General features: G+C 40.7%; 3 protein-coding genes across 6 annotated transcripts; all 3 read left to right on the forward strand.

Moving 5' to 3' along the window:
• The first annotated feature begins 411 nt into the window (after positions 1–411).
• LOC119556650 (NCK-interacting protein with SH3 domain) lies at positions 412–8,890 on the forward strand. 3 transcript variants are annotated; one of them, XM_037868984.1, is made up of 10 exons: positions 412–500; positions 829–1,388; positions 3,071–3,369; positions 3,433–3,582; positions 3,640–4,851; positions 5,057–5,254; positions 5,322–5,430; positions 5,497–5,706; positions 6,113–6,285; positions 6,346–8,890. In XM_037868984.1, the coding sequence occupies exons 2-10, from the start codon at positions 1,385–1,387 to the stop codon at positions 6,535–6,537; spliced, it is 2,547 nt and encodes an 848-aa protein (XP_037724912.1). In that variant the 5' UTR covers positions 412–500; positions 829–1,384; the 3' UTR covers positions 6,538–8,890. The 3 variants fall into 3 exon arrangements, with proteins under 3 accessions (XP_037724912.1, XP_037724911.1, XP_037724913.1); XM_037868983.1 differs by having other exon boundaries at positions 439–553; XM_037868985.1 differs by lacking the exons at positions 412–500; positions 829–1,388 and adding an exon at positions 2,701–2,974.
• Positions 8,891–9,376: 486 nt separating this feature from the next.
• On the forward strand, positions 9,377–15,523 carry LOC119556529 (ubiquitin-conjugating enzyme E2 H). Of its 2 annotated transcripts, none has more exons than XM_037868805.1 (2): positions 9,377–9,659; positions 13,454–15,523. In XM_037868805.1, the coding sequence occupies exon 2, from the start codon at positions 13,746–13,748 to the stop codon at positions 14,295–14,297; it is 552 nt and encodes a 183-aa protein (XP_037724733.1). In that variant the 5' UTR covers positions 9,377–9,659; positions 13,454–13,745; the 3' UTR covers positions 14,298–15,523. The 2 variants fall into 2 exon arrangements, with proteins under 2 accessions (XP_037724733.1, XP_037724734.1); XM_037868806.1 differs by lacking the exon at positions 9,377–9,659 and adding an exon at positions 11,351–11,489.
• A 220-nt stretch (positions 15,524–15,743) lies between these two features.
• LOC119556527 (EF-hand calcium-binding domain-containing protein 1) lies at positions 15,744–19,894 on the forward strand. The gene is made up of 5 exons (XM_037868804.1): positions 15,744–16,431; positions 18,756–19,095; positions 19,149–19,272; positions 19,340–19,699; positions 19,756–19,894. The coding sequence occupies exons 1-5, from the start codon at positions 16,428–16,430 to the stop codon at positions 19,873–19,875; spliced, it is 948 nt and encodes a 315-aa protein (XP_037724732.1). The 5' UTR covers positions 15,744–16,427; the 3' UTR covers positions 19,876–19,894.
• Positions 19,895–21,534: the final 1,640 nt, after the last annotated feature.

The raw sequence follows: 21,534 nt of genomic DNA on the forward strand, positions 1-21,534 counted from the left end.
GTTATCACACTGGGGTTTCTCCTGCAAACGGTAGACTAAAATAGCTGAAATTGCTAGATTACAAAAATGGTTATAACCAATTAAAAAAACTAAACAATATATATATATATGTGTGCCACAGGCAAAACGTTTAACCAAAAAATTTGCTAGCATTTAAATTACCATTTTTATAACGAAACAGAGCCCAATTATTTGCTTGCCCTTCAAAACAGTATTTTTATATAAACCACCCTATTGTACTGTCCCCCACAACCTAGTTAAATATATTTAATATATATATTCTATGCAAATAAATAAAAAACGGTTTGCTAAAAACCAAAGGAAAAAAGCTTTTCATTTTTTGAATTTAAGCGCCAAGTTGGCAGCCCCCGATGTCAGAAAATCGATAACGATAACAGGCCGGTATGCCCCACCTCTAAGATATAAAAAAAAAACAAAATAGGGAAATAAAAACAAGTGATTGGATAATGTTTGTTTGTTGATTTCGCGGATTTAAGTTGGTAATTTAGAGAACATTTCGTTGGTGTGGTGGAGTGGCTGTTTTGGGTTGGCGGTAATAATTGCGTGCCAAAAACAAAATATAAACAAACTCTAGACACCCTTAACCCTTGTGCGCGTGTGTGAGCGGGTGTCTTGCGGCTTTTTTTCTGGGTGTGGAAGAGTGCCGTTGCAAAAACCACATACATTTACCGCTGTACAGTGAACACTCGATTGGTTCAACATTTTGTTAAATAAGAAAATACAAAATTATTAAAAATTAAATGTAAAAAACATATGATTTGAAATTAATAGTAATTTTTTAAAAATCAATATTTTTCTATTTTGCAGAATTTATTTTTTTATAAGTTCACCTTATCGAGTGGCCACAGCATGCCCCACTTCAGCCCCCTCCCCTGCCACGCCGGCGACAAATAGACAGTGGAGCAAAGGAGACAAAAACAAGTGCATCGCGTTTGGCGAGAGCAGCATCATCGTACATATTTCGTTTCGCATCTCGCATCATCGAAATTAATCAAGTGAATTTCACATTCACATTCGCGTGCTGCTGCCAAAGGGAACAACAACAAGTGATGGCGCAGCGGAAGTAACTGTCGCCCAAAAAGGACATCGAGCATAAAGCAGAAGAAGAAGAGGAGCAGGAAACACGCCCATCGGCAGGACGTAAAGAAGACGGCCACACACATACATACATATGCAAACGTCCTTGGCTCGTGGACGTCAAGTGGAGGAAGTGGAGGAGGCAGCAGGACGAAGAAGAATAGGTGACGTCTGAAACAACAAACAACAGGAACACGATACAACAACACAACAGCAGCAGCAACGACGACAGCAACAACAACAACAACCGACAAACGCAATTACAGTAAAAGGTGCGCCCCAAAAGATGGGTAAGTGGGCGGGGATATTCTCTTTTCTTCACCTCCTTTTCTGTTGTCCCCATTGTCGCATTTCCATACATTATTTCCGCTTTCGCTGTGTGTGCGTGTATGGGCGTGTGTTTGTCTGTGTGAGAGTCCAGCAGGTGCCTTTGACAAGTTCCGGAATCTTTGGCCCTCGAAAACGGTGTTTTTCAGTTCAGGGATCGGTGTAAAACGAGAAATGGTGTTAGTATATTTTAGAAAATTATTACCAGATCCATTATAATAGATCCCTATTTGATAAATGAAATTGTCATACTTTGCTAATATTCTAAATATGAATTATCAAAATGATATATTTACTTTTTATCCTTTAAACAGAGAAAGTTAAGAAGAGCCTTACATGCAATTATCCTTTAATTTCGTAATTATATTCCCACCTAGCATTTTATTTTATTCCAAATTAGCTAACTGCATAAACCCTATTAATTTCATTAGTGGGTGTATATATCTAAAATGAAATTTAAGCTTTATTATGATCTAGTTCATTTTATTTATTTAAAAATATTTATTTTAACAAATATGCGTGCATAAACAAAAAATTGTACAGTAAAATAAAATGTTTAATGTTTAGTTTGTAAATTTACATTTTCAACAGAATTATTATTATACATTTTTAATATTTTACTAGATTTTACATTTTAAACCACAAATGTGAACTACAAATATTACGGTTATTAGTACCGTTGTTTACTGGCTAATTTATGAACCGGTTCGCACTCGCAAGGACATTCTGAGAGAGAGGGAAATGCGCGCGCGTGGAGAGAGAAATCTCAAGTGGGCGGGGCAGTGGAGGGGCCGTTGTGTTTTGAAACGGATTTGTCCGTGTTGAGATTTTCACACAAAGCAACAACATAGACACACAAAGAAAATTATATCATTTGTTATTCAAATATCAAAATAATTATTCAGCTTCAAAATAAATAAAAAAAATTCCTTGGGCAGCGGTGGGACTTGAACTCGGACCTTTGTTACGACCTTTAAAATTCAGATTTATATTGTTTTACATTTAATAAAAATTAAGACACGTTTTATGATATTTTATCAGATCAATAAATAATTTTAAGATATGCACCATTAGTAGGTATTTTTAAATATCCTGAGACTTTTCCCCCGGTGTAGCCAAGAGAGTGGAGAGCGCAGAAGCCACGTGGCTCTCTCGGGCGTGTTTGTGTTTGTGGGGAAAACAATGTAAGCTGAAAATGATCAAAAGCGCAAGGCGTTGTTGCAGGACCAAATAGCAGCGCACAAAGCAGAAACGGGAAAGGCAGGAAGAGCGAGCGAGCGCAAGTGAAATATGAAAATTGCATTTTCCTTTTCCTGTGTGGGGGCGCTCTATTAAAAATTCCATCAGCAGGCGTATCCTGTTTTGCGGCTGTGTGCGTGAGTCCTGCGGAACTCTGCAGTGCAGTGCAGTCGCAATTCCTGCTGGAAAAAGAATTCACAGGCGAAGAAAAAGTCAAATTCGTCGGCAGTCCGCCGTTTGGCCCTCGGCAGTGAACTTTGATTTTTTGTTTAAGTTTAGCGCCCGCTGCACTTTTCCCCATTTTTCTTCTGTGAGTGCCGACGCCCTCGAAAAAGAGATTTTCCAATTTTGCAACTTTGAAATTCAACTCAAATGATGCGTCCCTTTTTTTTGATACAAATTTCAGCGACAGCAGAGGCAGCAGCAGCAGAAGCAGGAGGAGCAAGTGGCCCCAGTGTAGCAGCAGGATCAGCAGGAGGAGGTGGAGGTGGAAGCAGTGACATCGGTTTGGGCATCGGCATAGGCATCGAGATGCTGAAGGCCCTGTACGATTTCCAGGCGGTCTATCCCAAGACCATTAGCTTCGATGAGGGCGAGTACTTCATCCTCTACCAGACATCCGCCCGCCAGCGCAATTGGTGGCAAGTGGTCAGCATGAAGGGCAACATTGGCTTTGTGCCCTCCAATTACGTAATGAAGATTAAGGTGGGCACGCCGCTTGAATAAGAGGCTAAACGAGTTGCTAACCCTTTTTTGAAACTTTACCAGGTGGAGCACGACTTTCTCATCAGCTTTCTGAACTCCTCGATAGAATCACTGGAGAAGTGCACGGATCATGAGATCAATGGCATCATGTCCAAGGACGAACTGCTGGACAGGCTGCGCGAGAAGAAGCACACCATGGAGCGACTCTACGCGGTGGGTTTAAGGAGCAACAACCAAGGAACCCATCTAACTTTTACCCCCCTTCTGCAGGAGAGTTCTGAGCGCGATGGCGACTCATCGCTGTCCTATTCGCAGAGCTACAGCGACAAGGGCAGCCACCGGCACTCGCATCCCCATCCCACCCAATCCCAGACGCAGCTCCATTCCCAGCATCGCCAGCACAGTCCACCGCCCAGCGGCAGTGGTGGTGGCCCCCAGCGCCTGGACATGAGCAAGAAGAGCATGTCCAGTCCGGCGGTGGGCTCTTCATGTGGTGCGCTCCAAAATCAGGGCATGATTGAGTCGCCCAGCATGGGCAGCATGCAGTTCCAGGGCAGCAGCTGCACCATCCAGACGCCGCAGCAGCAACAGCCGCTACCAGCACCGCCAGCACCAGCTCCATCGCCATCACCATCGCCAGCTCCAGCCACGCCCACGGCGGCCGCATCGAGCAAAGCAGCCGCCGGCGGGGATGTGGCGCAGGACAATAGCATTACGTCGGAGCCGTCGGAGACGACAACGACCACTACGACGACCAGCGAGGATGTGGTCACCACATACAAGGAGACCAGTCAGATGAGCACCAGCCAGCAGAACAAGCCTGCGAATGGCAGCACTGCCTCAGCATCCATTTCCGCATCCGCCTCGGCTTCGGCTTTGCGCAGCAGCGGCGGGAATGGCCATGGCAATGGCAACGGGAGTACGGCGGCCCTGCACCAGGAGCTGCAGCAGGAGGAGGCGGACAGTGCGCCGGACAAGTCGGATGATGCCAGCGCCGTGCCGAGTGATGATGGCTGCCAGGCCAATGGGGATAGTGCGGATAATAGTCAGGCACTGGATAGCATCGATAGCCCGTCGCATCGGCAGCGCGGTCTCAGTCTGGGCAGGATCGAGGAGGGAGCCACGGGCGGGGGTCAGCTGAAGGTTGAGTCCTCCGACGTCTATCAGATTGTGGACGCACTGCGTCGGAACACTAACCTCAGCTTCGATCTCTCCTGCGAGGCGTTGCGCGTGGTGCTGACCAGCCTGGAGCAGCTTTACAATGGGGCCATCAATCCGTACCTGGAGGCAGTGGCTGTCCATGTCACCGGTAAGGTGGCCACGCCCAAGGAACTGCTGGGCATCACGCACGACGCCAAGCGGCTGCAGTACCTCTTCGCCCAGCTGGCCGACTGCAAGAACGACACGGAGCAGCGCACCTGGATGCTCTACGAGGACGAGGAGGACATCATTCAGTTCCTTGAGGAGCTCGTCGAGATTCTGGTGAGATATAGTACTTAAATTGAAGTATGAATGATTATTATATAAAATCTACTTTAAAAATTTGGAAGTACTCATCCAAAATTGCTAAAGGATCCCCCTTTTGATACTGCTCAAAAGTAGGCAATGTTTTTCTATAACTAGGGATTTGCCTAGATTACAAATACTTAAACTAATTAATATTTTAATCTTAAATGATCCCTCACAGATCAACGCTGATGAGAGCATTAGTTGCTACGAGATGTCCTGCGATCAGTACCAGATGTTCATCAACCTGGTGCAATACTATCAGATGGAGACGCGCTGGTCCATCAAGCGACTGCTGCTCAAGACCTTCACAGCCGCTTGCCATCTGGACTACATCATTGTGGACATACTGCTGACCTCGGTGCTGCCCCTGGAGATTGTAAGCAGGAGCAGGGATATGATAGTTAAGAAATCCCTATATAAAATACATATTTTTCCATTTCTAGGTGGAGGACATGAAGACGCACTTCTCCAATCTGGATCGCTTCAAGCAGCTGGTCAAGATGCTGACCATCATCTTCTCACTTGGGCAGCCCATGCCGGTTAATCATCAGGGTGAGTTTTAGTTACTTATTAGCCAGTTAATGGATTAACATTCCTTTGCATGGGTTTATCTTCCAGACTATTTGGGTGTTCACTTTGCCAGCTTTCTGCTGGAAATTGTCGAGGGAAATAATCCAGAGCTCCTGGTGGACATGGTTATTGCCTTGATATTAGCCTTCAACCAGCAATTCAGCGAGCACACCTTTAATGTTATCATCGAGGGTATGCAGAATCTGCCCTCCGCCAAGGTGTTCACGGAGAAACTACTGCTACTGCTCAATCGAGAAGGTAAGCTTGTAATATTTAGTTCAACACAATTGTAAAAAGTACCTTTCTACCAGTACTATAGATGTTTGTTGATTTAATTTTATAAAAATACATATAGTATAAGGTTTTGTTTTCAAATGTTACCCAGAAGATATGGTATATAATTCTACAATGATATGATATATCATCTTGTGTTAATCAATAGATTTATTGTAACTTTATTTTACAAAAATAAGTAATGTTTTCATATATAATCTTGTGTTATTTCATTTAAAACACTAGATTTATATTGATTTTCTAAAAATACATATAGTAATAAGTTATATGTTCAAATATTAACCAGATGATATGATAGTCAATCTATTAGAAACCATGATTTTGATTTCATTTTATAAAAGTAATAATTTTATTTTGAAATATTTACCAGATGATCCAACCCGCTTGCTAAAGCATCCTAACGAGCACATGAACACGGTGCTGCGAATGTTCATCGACATATTCAGCCATTCGGACACGGCGGGTATGTTCTACACGAACGACATCAAGGTGCTGATCGATATAGTGGTTCGCCAGCTCTCCGATTTGGATGCCGGCAGTTCGGTGAGTCTGCAGAAATCCTATAGATCAATTCGATTACTACAATACCCGATTCAATTTCAGACGCGACCCTGCTACTTGGAGCTGTGCCGACGCATCCTGCGCAACACGAATTACCAGGAGCACCAGCACCGCAAGCACGACCTCATGAAGATCTTCACGCGCATCTTCTGCGAGGAGACCGAGTGCAGTGCCTCCGATCAGCAGTTGGTGCGGGAAATAGCCAACGAGTTCCCGCAGCTGTTCAAGGCCTAAAACTGCATAGCCCCAAAAATACGAAAACAAAAAAAAACAAAACCCAAACCAAAATACGGAGGGAAACCAAAATTGTAAAGCGTTGCTAGTGAGGCGAGCCGTTTAAAGCGAGCCAACCGTAAATTCTTAAATTATTTTAAATTTGATCAGTAAATTGTTACGCATTTGTTTAGCGTCTCGGTCTCCAGATAGCCCTCAGAACTCAGAAGAAAGCATTTCGATCCACTATACCGGATCGAAAGGGAACACACAGACACACACACACGGCGACTCTACATATATCTTATGAACATAGTCTGTAAGCAGGACAAATGTACTAGTTGCATGTGGAGTAGATGCAACCTCATAGAGCTGATACCCAATAGCGATATCTGCGTATCCGTAAAACATCTAGGCGAAAGAAATGGAATAGTATAACACTAAATTATCCCCAATTTAGGATGATTTCACTAATTTAGAATTTAGCCAGGGACAATTTTAGCCAGAAACAGAGTCAGAGATCAGCCTCACTTTTAAATTTTTGTAGTTATAATTGCCAATTTATTTGGTCTTCAAAATTTTGACAAGAAAAAAAAAACAAAAAGAACGATATCGTTCGAAGAATAAAATATTTATAGCCTAATTATACACCTATAATGAAAATATACATTCATGACAGATGCGGAATGAAACGTTAATTGTAATCTACAAGTAAACAATTGATATATTAACGATGTATGACTAAATATTTGCAGCTAGCGAAATCCAAATCGATTCGAATGTAACGAGCATATAATGTTAAATTTGTTTATATAATCTATGAGGAGGAGAACTAGGCCGAACAGGAAATCATTGACAATTGTTAAAGCTCAAATACATATTAATTGGAGGCTAGGAGGCTGGAAATTAAAAGGAAACGCTCTGCAGAAAGCATTGAAAGTAAGGACACCCATTTGCATTTCTCCCTCGCTAAAAAAACACACACACAGTGGCGTAGGCATTTAGGGGGTTCAGAAAACTTCTGTATTTATTTATTATATTTTACAAATATCTTTTTCTTTTGGAGGTTGACCTTCCGCATACGCCACTTTTTCTCTATAGCTCTCTCACTATTTCTCAAGCTAATAACAAAACAAATTTCCCAGCGGAACCTTTGAAAGGATCCATACTTTTAGTTATATTTATTTAGTAGTTTGAAAAGATCTAACTCTTTGCCTTATTTTTAAGCAGTTACTTTGCATTTGTACGTTATTTAGTGATTAGATTTGAAAGGGCCTAGGAACCCCTAACCTTTGTATTTTTTAAATGGTGATCCGCTGGGAATGATTATATCTATCTCTATATAGACACATACACTCATCTTACAAACATAAATAGTTTTAGACAGATTTCATTGGCCTTTATTTGTTATTGTTACGTCACAGTTATCCAACTAAAAAAACAACGAAATTAAAATAAAAAAACTAAACATTTTAACCCAGAGTAGCAATGAGATAATAAAAATAAGGGCGGAAACCACATTTGATCATTATTTTTGATTGGCTTTGGTCACCAAGCTATCATTCCAACTTAATAAAAGCCACTAAAACACAGAAGCAATAAACTTTTTAAGTTATCAAGCACGCCAGTTAACAAAAAGTGGCTTTGGAAACACTGCCTGTAGCATAGGAAGGAATTTGAATATCGCTTTAACCCGGATTATAATAATAGTTAATGTAATTGTAAAATTGTCGATTTTGTAATAATATCTCATGTGATTTTCCCCTTGGACAATTGCGATCTATTTCCATGTTTACGTTTGAGAGGTCCTCATTGTTCAATTGTTTAAGCAACCAATTTGAATCAAAACGCATAGACGAGCATGATATTAAAACAATCATCAATATCAATTCGAAAACTTACCTTTGGATCCTATTTTGAATCTGAGAATTTGAAAAGCTGCTGATGCATGGACGAATTTAGTTTGCCAAGTCTCATAACAAAAGGATATTTACAAACAGTTATAAACTAAACTAAATCAGAAACTAAAATCAATATTAACCACAAATTGTACCTTTCGATTTTGAATTTAAATAACACTCTCGGTAATCGCAATAAAAACCAAAACAAAAACAATGAGGCAAAAATGTACACGAAGCTGCAATAAAAACAATTAATGTTTAAAAGTACTACGTTAACAAAAACAAACACGTTTTACGTCAAGCAAATAGAGCTAATTTAAAAGATTGTTAACCTCTCATTTTTAACACAAAACAGAGATCCTAAAAACAGAAAACCAAACAAATTACAAGTTTTAATAAGCGCATTCAAAATGTAACGAAATGAAATTGCAATTGTAAGAAACGAAAATAATAAATAAAACAATTCAAGTATATTTGGTTGGGTTCAATTTAAATGTATCATTTGAAAGGAAGTCTTTGCAGGTTTTTAATTTCATTTGAAGTCTTAAAATCATCATTGGGTGTTCATAGTAATAAGAAACCCCACGTTATTCGAATTCAACCGTTTCACAATTGCCGCAAAACGGTTGGGATTCAAAATTTCAAAAATGGCGCTCAAATAACGGTCGGAATATCGATTTATTCACAAATATTTGTAGATACTTTTATATATTTTACTTAGGTATTTCTTATTCAATTTAAATATGTTTTATAATGATGGTTGTTAAAATTTACGACAGCAAATCGTTTTGTCTTGGTTTTCAGAGGAAATATTTGATTATCTTAAAAAATATATATCGATACTCACATATTTTCGCAAAAAGTATTCCGATATAAATATTTTTATTCGAGAAATATCGATGTATTGATATTTTTACATATATTTCGATATATATTTCGGTCCACTTTGAGAATTCATCGATATCAGGTGGTGCACTTGAGAAGTTGGAGCCCATATATCATAGCCTATCCTATACTATAGGAAACAAAACAATTTTAGTTAATTAATTGGAGAAGTGGTGATTCCAAGAAAATGAACATATTACGGTGATCAAACGACAATGTGGTGAAGTATCGAAGCGTAAAAATCGACGGCGGCCGCCAGCCAACAACACCACCCACGAGCAACAATAACAACTAAAACGGGAGGCTACTGCAAATATACACACACACCAAGAGAAATCAAAATAAAAAGACGAAAAGGTACAGAATATACAGTGGTTGTGTGGGTGTATGTATAATTGCTTGATGAAAAATAGAATAACTGCATTTAATATTATCACGGATATTAGCCAGTATGTCTATGTGTGTGTGTGTGGGTGAGAATCCAACAACAACAATAGCAGATTGACCCCCGCACAGCTGTGAATGTTTTCCATCTCTCTCCTTTGTCTCTCCCTCACGCTCTTCAAATATCGCATATTACTTCCTCGAATTCAAATTCAAACTTTCAACTGTTATTTAGCACTAATTCCAAGGATTAACCGTTGAACGAAAACCCTATGCTATGCATATATGTGCATACATATGTGTGGGGCTCTTTAACTCCCGTTAGTTGCAATCTTTTCTTTGTTGTGCTATTGCCATCCCTTTTGCGCACCACCCTACCCCACCTACCCGAAAACTACGCACTTTGCTTTTGCTTTGGCCTGCTTATTGCGTTGTGTGTTTTCGCTTCACCTTCTCCCTCTGTTTTGCGTTTTAAAAGTCTTATCAGCACGTAAAATTAAATGTGCTTAAGAGCAAAGTAATAAATTGAAAGCGTTTTTAATTTGAAATATGTACAAATTGCTAGCTTTTTATAGCCCCTCTGCCAAACACACACACACACACACGCAGTCAATGACCCAATATGACTGTGTATGTGTGGGGGAGGTTGCAAAGAAGGCAAACACAAAATCTGCAAAGATGTCTTCCCAATTTTTGACTTTGATTTTGCTTTTGCTTTGGAACCCTTCGTTAAACCGTTGCATTTGACCTCGTTAATTCTCCTCCTTCAATTGCTTTTGGTATGTATTTGTATATTTTGTTGCTAGGCTCCATACATACACAATCGCACGTGTGCAATTTTGAAGGGCATCGCCACTTCGGCTTTTTGGTCTCTCTCTTTCCCTTCTCCTTCTCTCCCGCTATTTCTCATTTCTTTCACTAGCTTCTTGTTGTTTTTGTGGCTTTGCTTTGCATTTGCTGCATTTTACAGCTGTCGCTGTCCTTGATTATAGCTTTTCTTTGCCTTGCTTTGCTTTGGGGCTCTCTTTTCGTCTAATTTGTTGTTGCTCATCGCTTTTGTTATTATGATTTTTCTTTGAAGGGGGGCCAATACACTGAAAACAAAATGTATCTGAATCGGTGATATACGTATCTAAGAAATTGTCTTTTACTTAAAAGTTTCAAAGAATATATTTTGATTTTATTAATTTGCTGCCTACTTTTCAACACATATGTGTCTCGAAAATTGTATAGCTTGTAGGCGCTTGAAACCTAAAAGCATGCCATGAAATTTGCCTGGCTGTAAGAGGTTATTATATTTTCCAAAGCAACCAACCTAAAAGCATGCCATGAAAAATGCATTGATGTAAGAGGTTATTAAATTTTCCAAAGCAATATTTTAGGCGTTTTTATTTAAGCGCCTTGAAACCTCTATACATTAGAATTGAAGTGGAGGATCCTGTTTTTCTCTGTGTACTGCACTCAGCCAACTCTCTCCGCCCCCATCACCGAACCCCCTCCCCACCACTCTCTCTCTCTCTTTTGCGCTTGCTCTCCTGATTGTCGCTCTCTGCTTTATGCTGGCGTCGCTGCCGCCGTCAGATGCTCGCGAGCTCCAACGTGCGCTGCTTTCTGCTTTTCTGCTTTCTGCTTTGGGGGCTCGAAACTCTGTTGCCAGTTAATTTTCAGTAACTAGTTGAAGTAGACAACAAAACGAGCGAAAACGAAAACACACACTCACATATGCAGATATCTGTGCATAAGGGAGCAGGAGGGCCGAGAACAACAAATATCATCATCAAAAAACCACAACATTAGTGGCAAGTAAATAACAAAGGTTTCAAAAAAAAAAAAACTATATATATTCTTAAAGGAATGTAAACCTATACATTTCATACGCGTGTTTCCGATACGTGTTTACTTAAAAGTTTTCCTCAAATTCTTTGTGTGCGCCAATGTGGATATCAGAAGTGAAGACATTCATATTTCAATAGAAAGAGGGACTCCTCCAAGAGACAACAACAAAAGCATCAAATTGCAGCTGACTCTCAATTTTTTTTTGTTTATTTTATTTTTTTGTTCGCTGTGTGTCATTGTTGTTGTTGCTGGGGCTGCTTTTGTTGCTTGGTGATCTTCCATGTGCATGTGGACGCATCACAAGTACACACACGTACACTTGCGCCCCAAAGTCTTACACAAAAGCAATGCAAATAATAATAACAACAACGACAACGACGACAAACAGTATTACTTCGCTTATTGCGTACAGTAAAGCCACGGAAACAACAACAACAACAGGCACATCAATTCTCCTCCACACACGAACAACATACAGAAATCGAAAGAGAATTTCACAATTTGTTAAAGTAACGAAGCCAAACCGTGGCAGAAAGACAGAAACGGAAAGACTTTTGATGTGGGGTGGTCAGAAGGAGAAAGAAAGAAGGGGGAGCCAGCACTCACACACACAGCCACACACACGAAGTGCAAGAGAGTAACAGCAGAATTAGCTCATCCCAAAGAGTGGGAGAGTGGTTGGAGAGAGGGAGAGCCGAAGCATGGGGCACAGTGGGGTCAATCGAAATGTCTATTTTAAAATAATAAATCATGCCGAAGGTTTTACTGTGCCAAGTTGAAACTGGTTTCAAAATAGCGACTAATTTAATTTCTGCGTTCACCATAGTATTTTATAATGTTTTCCTAAAAATCGTTATATAAAATTACTGAAAGCTTTTCCAGAATATCTTTATTATTGCAATATATAAAAACTTTGTTAGATTTTGTATCCTTAAAGTTTATAAGATCTTACCGTTGTGACTTTTGTTCCACTGTACATTTGTTGATTTCAAGATTATGGTGGGGCTGCCTCTCTTTTGCTCTCTCGCTCTCCCTCTGTGACTTTCGGGCAACAACATTAAACAGCTGAGCTTGTTTGAAAACAACAGCCACCCAACCAATCAACTGGCCAACCCAAAACCCCCCTGCCACCCCACTGAAGGGAAACGGAATTGAAATTGAAACGAAATCGCCAAGAGCAAGTGAGTGGGGAGAGAAAAGAAGAGAGATGGGGGGAAAGAGACTGGGATAGAGCATAACGGTATCCCGAAAGTATGCAGCATAAATCCGTTGAGCAAATCCACTTCGAAGGACGACGAATTTTGCAAATGGCAATGACGTATTAGAGAGTGAGTAAGGAAGAGAATAAGAGAGAGAGAGAGCGGGAGTGGGAGTGGGTGGATTTTGGCGACGACGTCACAGATTGCTGACATAGTTTCCTCATTTAGGCCAAGTATGCATGTGCATGTTGTGTGTATATATATATGTGTGTGTGTGTGTGTGTGCAAAAGCAAGAGATTCGCTGGTGACCCACATAACTATGAATATAAATATATATACTGCATATAGATAACTCAGAAGGTAACTCGTCCTCCTCCAGATTGTATCGCCTACCTTGGCGCCACGGTCCCACCTGGCAAAGTAAAACTTTTGGCGGATAAATTTATCATTTAATCAAACGTAATCTGTTAAAGTATCTCAAGTTGAAATTAAAGGGAATTAATTTTTTTTTTTAAATATATTGGTTATTAACTTATTGAATCTTTATTTAAAGAAGTCAATAATTTAACAATATCATCATGAATTTTGTAATAACATTTTAATACCTATCTTTATATATGTATCTTTCTGTATAACACAAAGGCATGGTAATGATGTTCATCCAATGAACAATGTACAATTGAAATAACCTTCACGTGGCTCATCCTTGTATCCTTTTGTCCTACTTGCAGGCAGCTCCCGTTTTGCTCTGGACGGTGCCAGTGAGAGTTGACGAATGCGGAGCAGTTCGAGGCAGTCGGAGGAGCAGCAGCTGGGCAACCGGAAGCGGAAAGCGGAAGGAACACAATAGCAATATATAAAAGGAACAAAAACCAACCAAAAAAACAAAAATAAACACCGCCTTAGCCTTAGAGTAAGACAACGAGGAGACGACCACTCCAAACCAAATCAAAACAAAACCAATCAAATCAAAAGCCAGACAAACCCCTAATCCCCACAAACCCCCACAACAAAGCCAACAAAATGTCCTCGCCCAGTGCCGGAAAGCGACGCATGGACAACGATGTGATCAAGCTGATCGAATCGAAGCACGAGGTGACGATCCTGGGAGGCCTGAACGAGTTCCACGTCAAGTTCTTCGGACCAACGGAGACGCCCTACGAGGGCGGCGTGTGGAAGGTGCGCGTCTACCTGCCCGACAACTATCCCTTCAAATCGCCGAGTATCGGTTTTGTGAACAAGATCTACCATCCCAATATTGACGAATCCTCCGGCACTGTGTGCCTGGATGTGATCAATCAGGCCTGGACGGCGTTGTACGATCTGTCGAACATCTTCGAATCGTTTTTGCCGCAACTGCTCACATATCCCAATCCGGTCGATCCGCTCAATCGGGATGCGGCCGCATTGTACCTGCACGAGCCGGAGGAGTACCATCGCAAGGTGGCCGACTATGTGCAGCGGTATGCCACCGAGGATGCGCTGCGGGCGGCGCAGCAGGAGCGGGAGAGCAGCGACAGCGAGTCGAGCATGTCCGACTACAGTGAGGATGAGGCCAGGGACATGGAGTTATAATATCGGTTGGATCGCCAGCCTACGGAACTACCGCTAACACTTACACTGACAACAGCCTAATACAAATGCTTTGAGACCCCATTGTCCCCGGCCCACAATCCCCATACTCCCCCTCCCCTCCCCAACCCCCATCCCTTCAGTTGGCGACGGAACAACAAGCAACAATATATATATACAACTCTATATATATATATATAATAATTGATAAATGATAATTGGATTTTAAGATAGAAAGTGATTCGATGATGGCGTGTGATGATCTGCGCACACACGCACATACATATAAATATATACATACAATATATATATACATATATATATATACACACACTCTAATGTAAGCAGCAAGAAAAACAAGATTTAAAAAACTCTTAGTTTAGCCATCAGTAGCTGATAATAACAACAAAAAAAATCTACAAAAGGATTGGAGCAAGGATCGCAACAGATCGTAACAGATATATAGACCACAACAAACCGGAAACGGAGGAGAACAAAATGGAGAACGAAAGTAAATATGGATTAAATAATACACAACAGATAACAGAGATAAAAGCATAGATGCAAACGCAATTAAAATGGTTATAGTAAGAGCACACGCAATACGAAATATGACGTGAAATTGCTTTTGGCCTTGATCTGGCATTAAACAGACGTCGATGCCCGTTCTTTAGAGTTTAGCAATTGAGTAACAATTTGATAGTAAACGTATCGTAAACACAAGTACCACCACTACATCAAAAAGGAAAAGTTTTTGGAAAACCCTCAACACAAACACGAGTACCACACGATGATAACCCAATAATCCAGATAGGCCCTCAGTTACCGCTTAGATCGACCAACGAATTGTGCGTTTTGTTCTCCCCCAGCTTTATGTGTATGTTTGTTTTCTTATTTTGTTTAATTGCGTAAGCGTTTTTAATAGGATTTTTAATTGTCAGCCGATATAAGCGAAAAGCATTATGTATTTAGAAATTTTCATCTGACTAAGCAGCATTGTCCCTGCCCAAAAACAAAAGTGAAAAACGATCGAAACTAAATAGAATTAAATAGAAAACCAAGACAAATCCTAGAGGAAGCGTTTGGAGACGATTGCGTGGAACAGACAGAATAAACGTTGCAGTTCTTTTCTTGTTAATTAATATTATTGTACGGTTATTATGTAATATTTTAAAATAGGATTCGAATTGATCGTGTAATTAAATGCAATAATTCTTATGTCTAACTTATGCCACCCGTGTTTAAGCCAAAACCAACTCTGTTTTTTTTTTCTATTATAATACATTTTGCTTTACCCATATTTACCTGTTTAATTGTCATCTTTGTCTCCTTTTCACTTTACTCTATCTATCTCCCTCTATCTCTGCTCTCCGCCTTTAAAAAATTGTTAATCAAATTGGAGGATTGTGGAGGACACCCGTTGGGATGCATTTAGAGGGTGTGATTTTTAGAGGGATCTTAAGTGAAATTAAATGAAAGTGCAGATATATATATTACCGATCTACTGTACTATGTACTAACACTATAACAATACTTATGCCTAAGTCGAAAAGCAGAATTAATGAGTAATCTGATAGTTGTAAATAAGTTACACACAACACACACACACACACACCATATATATATATATATGCCGATATCTATCAGGACACACAATAATTAAAACGTAATTCAAGCAATCGGAGTCGAAAGGACATGAACCCCAAGGACGAAGGGAGACAAAAAATGAGTAAAAAAAAATAGTAAACGCAAAAAAAAAAATTAATAAATAAAAAACATGTTACAAACAAGTGAAATCTAACAAATAAAAAGAGGAAACGAAAGAAAAGAAAGTTACGCCCGTTTCTTGGCCTTGTTTTGTCAATAGTTGGTGCCGCCCCCCCAGAAAAACCCCAGTAAATCCATCGAGCTGCGGTTACTTTGCTCCTTACCTAGTCCAACTGACAATGCCTGCGGATTGTCAACGCCTTGGAAACTGGTGGAAAGTGGCGCGATTGTTGATTCCTTCTTCGCCTTTTTTTTTCGTATCCTTTGTTTTGGCCCAAGGGCCGAGGGACACGGTTTAACGCTCCTGCGTGGAGTTAATCGGGCAATCAAAACAACAACAGGAGGAGTCAGGAGTCAGAGGCCAACATGGGTATATATACATATATCTACTTTAAAGATCTATAAAACAAAGGCCAACAGCATTTCGTGTCTATCTGTGTGTGTGTTTGTGTGTGTACATCCTTGTGTATCCCCGTGTAGTCCTGTGCCGAGTTGTAATTACTCCTGGCGTTTCGACAATTGCCATAGCATACTTTGCAGCGCCCCCACAAAGTGCACCAAGTTGCAAAATAGTTGAACGCAAGTTGTACATCGGCATTGCAGGCTAAAATTCCGTTTGAGGTCAAAAAGGGGAGTTCCTCCGAAAAGTCGAATCCTTCGATGTTCCAAGGGGGCTGTAAAATAAGTTCTTTAACCAGAGTCACTTCTGTTTGTGATGTAATTGCAGTAGTCGCATTGCCTCCACTTGGAAAGCCAATAATTTTCCATTGCCTGGTTACCCTGCAATTTATGGGATATTAGTAAAAATCAATAAAAAATGAATAGGTATTTATTTTACCCATTGAAAAGGGATTTGAAAGTGGTATACTTTTAAAAGTTTGCATGTATTTTGAAGTGCATTCAGCAGGCATTCATTTTTTATCACATTTTTGTGGTAATGGTATACGTATGTATCTAGGTATTGATACCAGATTTTCGTAAATAATTATATAAGCTTTGGAGTATATAACACTTATATCTGTTATAATGTGTTCACCTTGAAATATTTCGAACCATACCTTGAACCATATAGTTCCTATGTAAGTAGAAGTGATAACCCTATTCAGATCGCGATTTATTATTCTAATTATCCACATTAAAATAATTGTTTTTAAACGTAGGTAAGCTCGAAAAGTTTTAACGATTTTAAAATTGGCTAAATGACAGCAATTATTAGTTGGCCTGATATCCCTACCATCCTAACTAGTCCGTGTCCTTGCTGCAATAGATCCCTTCGTTGGGCTTGCAAATTCCGACTGAGGTGCTTGGATGGCTAGCACTTTGAGGGATTGGCCAAAAAACAAGCGAGGACCAAGCCCGTCCAGGTCCTATGTCATATGTAATTGGGGGTACATTGTGCGCTAACAGGAAGTTGCAATTTTGGGCGGAGCACAGGTTGATGGACTGCCAGGTCCAAACATGTTTGATTTATTTGCCCCATCCGGGAGTGGTCGAGTGTGGGTGGCGACCCCAACCGGGTTCGTGTGGCAACCGGGCAACCGATATCAACAAATTACATGAAACCGTATGCCGTACATAGGAACGGGTCTAGACAGTCTGTTCTCAAGGGCCCAAAGCCCAAAGCCCGAACCCAAACCTAAACTTAACCCCCCCGCCCCAGTGGAGCAAATGGAAATGCTAATAAAATTATAGTGTCTAGGGCGGAGGCGGTCATAAACAGACAGATGGATAGACAGACGGGCCCCTATGCTCCCCTACTTATATGGGTAATCACAAGATAATAACATTTTTCTCAAAGGCAGCACGACACAACGAAACAAAAGAAAACAGAACAGTATGAGCGCAGATTGAAATCAAAGTGAACACAGAAGTGAATGAATGCACTCTAAGAAAAGGGGATATTTCATTGTATTTAAGACATACGATAAACAGATTCAAAAGTACTAACATATTTGAGGATGTATAACAACATATAAGTCCCCTTACCACTTAATAAAAGCATGACTATCTTATTTCGGAGCATTAGATTAAAGATAAAAATACCCCAAATTTAATCAATATGAATTTTGGTAGATAAACCCCTTAACGCCAATTTATTACCACTATGGAAATAAGTGTCAAGATCAACTAGATATTCTCAGGTTAATGTACAAGTAACATTTTTGACATTAAACAATGTTAAATAGATATTGAAAAATGTAATCTTCAGCTTATCTCTCTTTAAAAATACTCTGAAATCGATCAGGAGTGAAAAAAGCAAAATAGTAAAAAAGGATAGGGATACTCGAAACTCTCAAGATACAAATTCTTACAAGTTGAAATTTAGAATGATACGTAATTTTGTATCCCTTAATTTCACTGACAGACTAGACCTTTACTATTGGTTTCTCCCAGTGCATTTGAATCGAAATAGCCGGCTGAAACAATTTATGGGCAGAATGTGAACGCTATTACCCATTTCGATGGGCCATGAATGGGGGATTGTGATGGTGATTTGGATGTGAGCCCCATTTGCATTTCAGGCCTTTTGTTTGCTCTGTTCCACATACATACTTGAAGGGCTTTTCTGGCCAAACTCGAGCGGGAGTGAGCGTGTCGACTTTGACACATAAAGTAGGAACCCAACCAACCAGCTAACCAACCAACACAGATACATAGACACGCACCCATGTAACTGGCAATTTTCGGTTGCAGGCAAGGCGGGCGCCGGCAAGGGTCGTTCGCCAACACCGACACCCAGTCGTCAGGATGGTGGGGCAACCACTGGCGGTGGTGGTGGTGCAGCGGCACCCACAGCAACTGGAGGCACCACTGGCGCCGGCAGATCCACACTACATGCCAACAAAACGATACTGAAAACGGTATCCGTGTTCCTTGCCAGCGGCAAGCGCAACTCGAGTAACCAACAGTCGAAGGCCGCCGCGGCTGCCTTGCAGAACAAACGGCAACAGCGGCAACGGAGGATGGATGAGCTGAGCGGCAAAGTGAATCCCAAGCTGCTGGACAGCCTGCGAAAGAAAACCCGTTTCACCAAGTGAGTTTATAGAAACTACAAAGTGCCTTACTTAACACATGGCGCCCAAACAGGGACGAGCTGGATGCCTTGTGCCGCATCTATCGCAAGCTGGTGTCCAATTGTCAATATGCCGCAAAGACTCTGGCCTCTAGCTCCTCAAGTGCAGCGATTGCCAAGCCACATGCCGCTGTGGAGGTAAATGATATAAAGGAAAATCCCAGAAGATCCTAAGAAGTGATCTTTTTAATTCCATAACCCACAGGGCATCGATCGCATTGTGTTCCGTGAGCTATTGCACAGCACCTTTGACATCGTTACCGAGGAAATCCTGATGGAGCGCATCTTTTGCAGCTGGGACAAGGCCCACGAGGGTTTGCCCCTTCGTCTCGAGGGTTGGCTCATTGGGCTTTCCACATTTCTGAGAGGCACTCCTGCGGAAAGGGCTGCCTTTTGCTTTCGGGTCTACGACCTTAACACGGATGGTTTTATTACCAAGGACGAGATGTTCACGCTGTTGAGGAACTGCCTGATAAAACAGCCACAGGACGAAGATCCGGACGAGGGTGTCAAGGATCTGGTGGAGATTGTGCTCAAGAAGTTCGACCTGGATAAGGATGGCAAGGTGAGTGGGGGGGATGGTTAGTTTTAAGGCCCCTTGAGTCATCTCATCGATTTCAGGTATCCCTGGAGGACTTCATGGGCACCGTCACAGCCGAACCGTTGTTAATCGAGGCCTTTGGTCAGTGTCTTCCCACGGACAGCGCCGTGGTTTCGTTCTTCTCAACGCTGCAGGTGTGATCTGCATCTGGTTCTATAGTACCCTTGAATTTGTTATATCTATCATCTATTAAATATAATAAAAATAAACGTTGAACTATCATGTCTGTGAAAATTCTGAGATAGTATTTAAATACATTTTGTTTGGATGCTTTTGTTTATCAATGAGGTGGTTATGTAATTATGAGACCTAAATCGGTAGGTTGGGAACTTCTCATAAATTACATTTGAACTGGTGACCCCGAATAATAGTCAGAATTTGTAAAATAGGTGACATAGTGGTCTTTAAGAATTCATCTCTCTGAGTAGTACATTTAATATATAGTTGGAATCTAGGTTAGTGTAGTGTGTCCTGAACTGGTGACCCCAAATAATTGTCAAATTTTGCAAAATAGGTGACCTGGTGATTTTTAGGACTTCATCTCTCACAGTCGTGCATTTCATTCATAGGTGCTTCAGTTTTTATCGGAGCTTAGCGGATGCCCTAGGATCTGGTCATAAATCACACCCGAACTGGTGACCCCGAGTAATAGCCAGACGTAAAGCGGGTTCGATTAGTGGACACCGTTAAGACTAATTGCGGCATATAGTTGACTGTGGTGACCCCGACCCACGACAGGGGTGCAATTTGTTGTTGCTAACCTGTAATTGGCACGTTTTCGTATCCACATTTGGATTATTCCGGAGACTGAGATGGAGATGGATGCTGCGGATGAGCCGTCAAGGCGTCATATTTATGCAAGCGTCGGGTGAAACAATAAGCCAACCAGCCAGTCGACCGGTCCGGTAATGCGAGCTAATTTATTCGATTAGCCAGCCGCATCCATAGCTTGCAATATATGTGAGTGTGTGCTCAAAACTATAGCCGCATAGATACAGACGCCGACTAGTGAATTGTCACGAATCTTGTTTATCTATTGAATGCATTCATGCAACGCCCAAAGCTTGTTCTATTCGGAATTGTTTTGTTTCATTGGGTTACGCTGGGCCCCCTGCCCCCTTGAGGCTCCAATCTATCTGGAATCCCAAGTGGCACATGGCACATGGTGAGTGGAAGGTGGACCGGATCGGCGGATAACCGGAATGAGTGCAACATACAATGCATATGGTGTCCAAGTTCGAGTAGCCGGAAAGGAAGATGCTGCCTTGGCGGAACAATAACCAGATTATCCGAATAGTTGCTAATAATACTTTTGTGTATACACTAAAATGTTCTGACCTACGCTAACTTCAACTTATTATAATTTAATGGTAATTATTAGCAACAACTATTATAACTACAATACTTCTTGATATATTTCGATTTTTAATATCACCTAGAAATATATGTCCTTAATATATTCCAAGTTATTATAAGATCCTAAGATTAATGAATGTCTTACCTGAATAAACGTTAATTATGAACGGCCAACAAAGTAACAAATCTGTCAAATCTGAATAATGTCATATACAATATATAATTATAATGTTCTTTATTCAAGATATTACATTTCAGAATGTTTAATTAATATACTTTTTAAAGTAGTTTAGCCTGTACTAATAGATCAATCAGTAAGTAGCACAAGTCTTTAAACACCAATTTCTTTGGCAGCTGTAAAAAACCAGTAGAAACAATTAAACAAAATATTCAATACTTTGATGCAATGTAAAAATAAACCCGTTGTTCATGAATGATGGAAT

Source organism: Drosophila subpulchrella, chromosome X (genome assembly GCF_014743375.2).
Source record: "Drosophila subpulchrella strain 33 F10 #4 breed RU33 chromosome X, RU_Dsub_v1.1 Primary Assembly, whole genome shotgun sequence".
NCBI classification, from domain to species: Eukaryota; Metazoa; Arthropoda; class Insecta; order Diptera; family Drosophilidae; genus Drosophila; species Drosophila subpulchrella.